The following is a 6,773-nucleotide window of genomic DNA, read 5'->3' on the forward strand; positions in this document are numbered from 1 at the left end:
TCAAAGGGGGCAGGAGGGTGCAAAAGCCCCCATGGCTCACCAAAAGCCCTGACAGTGAAGTTTCATAGTTTCATATTTTCTAGGGTCGGAAGGGACCTGAGCAGATCATCGAGTCTGACCCCCTGCCGTGGCAGAAAAGAGTACTGGGGTCGAACGACCCCAGCAAGGTGTACATCAAGCCTCCTCTTAAAGACCCCCAGGGTAGGAGCCAGCACCACTTCTCTTGGAAGTTGGTTCCAGATCCTAGCTGCCCTGACCGTGAACTTGCACCTCCTGATGTCTAGCCTAAATCTACTGTCTGCCGCCTTGTGACCATTATTCCTGGTCACTCCTGGTAGTGCTCGGGGAAACAGGGACTCCCCCAGTGCCTGCTGGTCCCCTCTGACTAGTTTGTAACAGGCCACTAGATCCCCCTCAGCCTTCTTTTGTGGAGGCTGAACAGGTTGTGGAGGACGGCCACGGTTGCTGGCAGCCAGAAAAGACAGCAGGGATGGTGCACAGGGTACTGAAAGCCTGGCCAGGCTTGGGGAAGCATTGGGTCAGGTGCCTCTGAGTTGGCGTAGCACCCAGCCAACTAGCAGCCCACCTTGGCTTACAGCACCCGGTGCACCATTCCTGCCACCAGCAAACCCAGCTGCCCTCCTGCCACCTTCCCGCACTGCCCCAGGGGTAAGCCAGCCTGTTCCCAGGAGGCCCCAGGCATCCTACCGGCTGCAGGAGCCTGCTGAAGGCAGAAGCAGTGAGGGACCCGATTCTTTTTTCCAGCGGAGCCTGCCTGCCTCTCCCGCAGCCGGCGGGGTGAGCTGACAGCTGCATCGTTGCAATTGGCAATGTTGCAAACTAAACTACATGGGGATGCAATTTAGTTTGCAATGATGCAAATTCATTTTAAACCCCCAATACTCCTGCACGTGTACAGTGTGACACCATTAAGCTGCACAAAGTGACAGTTTCATCTCATGTACATCATGTGTACAAGCGCCCAGAGTGATGAGATAATCAGGCTGGATTCAGGTGCCTTTACTTATGTAAGTGCAGATGTGCTGAGCAATAACTGGATTCCAGAGATCTGGTCACCAAAAAATGCCAGTATGTTGTTGTAGGACACTGGTTCTCAACATTTTTTAGGCTCGAGGCGCCCCTTGGAAAATACCAGCTCTTAGTTTTCACTCATTTTTGACTATAGAAAAATACTAGGGCAATTCTTCTGCTGCAAAGCATTCAGAAAGCCTGCAAAGCATTCACGGCAGAGTTATTTTGGCACTATGGACTCTTAAAACCTCGGGGTTTATCTTGTGAATTGTATTTGCACACCTAACAGTGCTGACAATGTTTGGCATGCCGTATCCCCCTTGGAAAGATCTCAAGACACCCTGCAGCACCCTCAGAGGGAATCAGTGTTAAAGGTGCTCATTTTGAACTACCTGCACTTGATAACGTTAGCCGTACCGTCTCTTTGCATCTGTAAAATGGGATTAATAAAATAGACTGACTTCCCGGGAGCTTTAGTGATCCTGGAGCTGCTTTAAAAAGGTAAAAAGACTAGATGAGGGCTAGGTATCCAGGTTGTAGCCGTAATGGTCTGGAGGCAAAAGGAAGGAGAACTCGAGGTAGAGGTGATATCGTTCATTAGGCCACCGCTACTTGGTCTCATAAAAGATATCACCTCTACCACGAGTTCTGATTCCTTTAGATAAGGGCTGTGCATTTGGACTGTGGCAAATGCAAGTCACAGGGGAAATTTAGAGCAAATGCAACTATTCTGTCCTGCAGTGAGCAGCATCAGTTTTCATGGCTCCCCCACCCCCCCAAAAAATCCTCATCAAAGCAGCAGGAAGGGCAAAATTTGAGCTCAAGGGAACTGGCACAAAATGTGTAGGCTCCAGCTGCTTGGCGAGAATCCGCCTGGCGATCGGCACAGACATTAAAGCAGGGTAACATGAAAATGCTCAGCCGGATCTGGCTGAAGATTTAAACCTGCAACTCTCACCGCTAGAGAGGGAGCTGTGGGATACGTATCTATGGCCAGCGCTAGCATCGTGCCACTCCCGTGACTTGGCAGGATCTATAAGTTGCGTCTGTAGTGACTTTTGACCAAGCTAAGAAAATAAACAGTCCGATCCCCTGCTTCCCCCCCTCGCACACCGTGCTTCTTTATTTCAGAACCACTGTCCTGCACAGGACTGTGTCTCCAGGAAAAAAAAAAAAGGCAGAAATCAGCATTGCATTTCCCCCAAAGGCTGACAGCTCATTTCCACCCCCACCCCTGCAGCCCCTTCCCTTAAGCTGCCCGTTCTCTGCTTAATCAGGTTAGTGGGTGAGGGTTTTGCCTCCAGTTTTTCATGCACTTTCCAACCTGACGCAAGAAGGGTGCTTTGTCAGTCTGCACAAAGCACAGCAGAGGAAGGGACACAGACATCCCCAGACAGTGAGAGGGAACAGAGCAGGAAGCAAAGGGGGGGGAAGGAAACCAAATGTTGTACTCACCGGGGATTTTTTCTGCAAAGTGCAAGCTCCTTTGGGGGCATCGTCTCCTGCAGAAATGGAAGTGAACAAAGTTTCCTTGGATACGTCTCTCTGAAAAGCGTTCATCTTCCCTCTCGCCTCCATTCACACCATGGTATGTGGTGGTAGTGAGTTGACCGGGAAGTTTTCCAGCCTCGGGGTTTGGAGTTTGATTCAGTTTAAATTAACCCTCATCGAGCACGTTTCTGCAGCGACGGGGATGAAACAACAGCAGAGTCCTAGGAGACTGCGGTGGGGATGGGCTCAGCCAAAATAATGGATTTGAGCTCTCGGCCATTCATGGTGGGGACCTGTTTGCTTGGCACTTCTCCACCTATCGTACCCACATCAGGACTTGGCAGAACCGCATGCCATCCAGATGTGACCTGAATGAAAATCCCACATCTGAGCAACCCGGGAGCCTGTGGCAGCATAAGTTTAGGAGCAAAATTTGCTTCTCAGGCCGACCTCAGTAACAGATCTGCTGTGCAAGAGCCCACAGGCGTTTCTCTCTGCTCCTGAGCTAGCTGGGGGCTGGAGGAAAGTCCCAGGTTGATAGTCAGTGAAAACAAGCTACCTGTGGGTTATATTTCTGTTGCATTATTAGCCTCTCCCCTTCGGGCCCTAGACCTGACTGGCTCCTGCGCCTCCTGAATTATATGGTAATTCCTCTGTCCTGAGCATATATATGTCCCTGATATGCTCCCAGAGGGATCTTGCATGGTCCTGTAGTGCCATTAAAAGCATTGTCACTGGCACAGACCCCAGCACAGAGGCACCCAAGAGCATCCCCCTAGGAGGAAAAAAAATACCTCTCACCAAGTACGCTCTGGGGGCCTCCGCACTGTTCCCCAAGGTGCCACATCCCTCCTGTCCTGCACCATGAACCCTTGATTCCTACACAGCACCTTGCAGACTTCCCCTCCACCTTCTTCCCCCCATCCATCCCCACAAACACACATTCAGTCCCCTGGAAGGGACTTTGAGAGGTTTGCTAATGAACACCAAGAATATCTTTGGTGCACCGCCACCCCAGGCAAAAATACTGCTGAACATGGGATGGTCTTTCTCACCCCTTCTGCCGTTCCCTGGAGAAGCTCCAATCCGCATTTCCATACCCATCGTGCCTCTCAAGAGATCCTGCCCCCACCTTCCTTTAAGGTGGAGACAGCTTTAATTACTAGTGAGAGGGCATCCAGACACTTGTCCAGGAGAAAGGGAAGCCCCACCACAAAGGTAAAACCCCATGCATCCCCTGCTTGTGAAGAACACCTGAAAAGGGGGCTTCAGCATGCTGGCTGTGTCCTCTAGGCTCCCTGGCAAGATGCAGCACAGCTGCGAGGAAAGACCTCTCACCACTTAATGCCTCGGTCAATCCAAACATCTGCATGTGCAGGTCCTAGCCATGAATGGTCACAACTCCATACTGTAGCCTTTTTCCTTCGAGGACCTCAGAGCATTGTGTCGGCAAGTGTTAATGTAGCCTCCGGCAAAGCAGAAGCTGAAGTGCAGAGAAAGGGACTTAGTCTAAGACTGGAGCCAGTGCATCTCAACTCCCAGCACTGGATCACAAGGGCCATTCAAAATATCCTGATCTGGAGCTCAACCACTTCAGTGGGCATTGAGTCAGGCTCTAGATGCGTTGTTGTTTTAATGGATCAAATATTTTTAGACAATGTTCTGATAAAAACCTGCTTGTTCTGTCCATGCACAGGTTAGCTGGAAATGCCAGCAGACAAGTTGTTAAAGCAGCATGATATAAATAGGGTGGAAAATTTTTCACAGTCTCTATCACTAAGTCCCCCCATACTGTTAGATTCATAGATCCTAGTGTCGGAAGGGACCTCAGTGGGATGTCTAGTCTGCCCCCCTGCCCCAGCAGGCAAGAAAAGGGTCACCAAACCTGGGATCATGTGATCCCAGCCAGGTGCCTGTCCAGTCTCTTCTTGAAGACCCCTAAGGATGTGGCGAGCACCACCTCCCTTGGAAAAGATGTATAAGATGGCTTCATATTTCTACCACCCGGCACCTATTTATCCTGTACATGTAAATGACTCCATGTTTTACTTAAGTGAAGAGCCCGACTTTGTATGAGTAAGAAAACACTCAGTCAGTGGGATTAGCCCACAATTTATAAATCTGAATAAATCTGAAAGTAGCTCAGGGGTGGGCAAAATAAGGCCTGGGGGCCAGATCTGGCCTGCCAGGCCATTCTATCCAGCTCATGGAGCCCCTAACAAATTTAGAAAATTAATATTTATTTGCTCCTGGCTGCCTGTCAAAGATGACAGGAGCCAGGGGCAGTAGTACCCAGGGGAAGCTGGTGGCAGGACCCAGCAGCAAGACCCACCCAGCCCTGCCCCCACCAACCAGAAGCACCTGCCTAGCAGAGGCTTCTGGCCTAGGACTATGTGGCTGTTTCTGCTTCCCTGTGCCAGAGAGAGAAATGTGGCCCTCGATAGCTTGCCAAAACTCAGTAAGTGGCCTCCACCCGAAACAACTGCCCACCCCGACCTAGCTAAAACCCCACAAATGCAGATGGATGCAAAATAAGACCTGAAAGGAGGTCCAGAAAGAGACTGATGTGTCTGCTTCAGGTTAAAAATCAAAATGGAAATGGACAAAAAAAAAAAAAGATGGGGGCAAAGTCAGATGGCTGTAGAGAAGTATAAACAAACAGCTCAAGCACGCAGGGTCTGAATCAGAAAGGCTGAGGCACAGAATGTATTCCAGGTAGCAATGGATGTAAGTTAGTAAGAACAGGTTCTATAAATGCAGTGGATGTAGGAGAAAGATGAGGGAAAGCAGAGGTCCATTACCTAACCAGGAACATGAGGGAAAATAGATGACTCAGAGAAGGCTGAATTGTTTGATGCCTTCCTTAAAGAGGCAAATTAACACACGGGCCCAGGGGCCCCCTGGAAAAAATTCAGAGAGGAGTCTTACTGTGTGTGCCTGGGATGAGCTGGGCAGTGGCCAGTTCACCTGCTAACCAACCCAGCCACAGTCCCAGAGCCGTGGAGTGTGAGCTGAGGCCCGGCATGCAATTGAGCCACATGTTGCAGACAGAATCGCAGCTGGGTATTGCCTGGGGTGGGGAGCTGGGAGCAGCTGCTGGGGCTTGGCTTCCCAAGGCAACTGGGAGATATGAAGCAGCTCCCATAGCTGACAAAGAGACTCTTATCCCAGGAGCAATTAAGCCAGGAGGATGGAAAGGTGGGGGGGGGGAGGGGGAGACTGTGTGGTGCCGTGGCTGGGGACCAGCCCCTCTTAGTGGAGCTGTTGGACCTTGGAGCTGGGGAGTGGCTGAACCCAGGGAGCAGGTGGACCAGAAGCCTTCAGCAAGGAGGGAAGAGCGATGCTGGGCCAGTGCCTCAGTGACCTAAGTCACTCCCTGCCCAGGACAACCTGTGCAGTAGCATCTGCCTGGCTTCTTCCTGCTCTCCCCCCACCACTCCTACCTCTCTCTGCTCAAGCCAGGATTCCCCTACCCCTCTGCCATACACAGACACCTCTCAGCACTAGCTAGCAGACCACATGCTGGCTACAGTCTGTGTTGTGGGAGACAGGACAAGGCAGACAGGACAGTGTTAGCTTAGGGCTTTTTGGAGCTAATCAACAGGTAGCTGGTAATATCCTTCCATTCTTTCCTTGGAAAAGTTGTTTAAGAAGAGCTTGAACTAATAAGAGAGGCTTTTGTTCTGTTTTGATGGGCTGATAAATGCTAACAACTCCCTGGGTAACTCTTTGCTATGTAACTAAATGTTCTGTTATCAGCTCCCTGCTGGCTCCCTCGCTGGTCAGGAGGGGGGGAACCCCTCCCTAATCAGAGCATCCTGCTGGGGCCTGGACACGTACCCCCTCAGCTCAGCACTGGAAGAGAAGGGAGAGCTGCTCTTGTGCCCCCTGGCTTCTAGCCTGAGCCACTGCAGGCATATACCTGCATTTCTTCCATAGGGCAGCACAAAGATTCAGTAGCCAATTCGATTTGGAGGAGATTAGGCCTAATTTGGTGGCCAAATCGAATCAAGAGATCCATTAAAAGCTCCGAATCCAGTCAGAAGGCTCTAAATTGATTTGGTAAAGACTCGGTGCTGATTTGGAGATTCAGCCATAGATTAAACAGGCAGCAGTCCTTGTCCACACTGGACACAGCTGCCTCCAGCTGGTAAGTCTGTTGTGGTGGGTGAAGTGGGGAAGGAAGGGGTGGGGGTGGGGGGGGTCAGATCAATGCCCCCACAGCAAGGGAGGGATTGGGGCTGGGACAA

The 6,773-nt window shown here is 50.9% G+C and overlaps 1 protein-coding gene across 1 annotated transcript in view; it reads right to left on the reverse strand.

Moving 5' to 3' along the window:
* SLC15A2 (solute carrier family 15 member 2) overlaps positions 1-6,773 on the reverse strand; it is a 101,198-nt gene that overhangs the window by 80,753 nt on the left and 13,672 nt on the right. The window contains exon 2 of the mRNA XM_019522808.1: positions 2,488-2,534. Within this exon, the coding sequence (XP_019378353.1) occupies positions 2,488-2,534 (47 nt within the window). The remainder of the gene's footprint in view (positions 1-2,487; positions 2,535-6,773) is intronic.

Source organism: Gavialis gangeticus, unplaced genomic scaffold (genome assembly GCF_001723915.1).
Source record: "Gavialis gangeticus isolate Ggan-Ray unplaced genomic scaffold, GavGan_comp1, whole genome shotgun sequence".
Lineage (NCBI taxonomy): Eukaryota > Metazoa > Chordata > Crocodylia > Gavialidae > Gavialis > Gavialis gangeticus.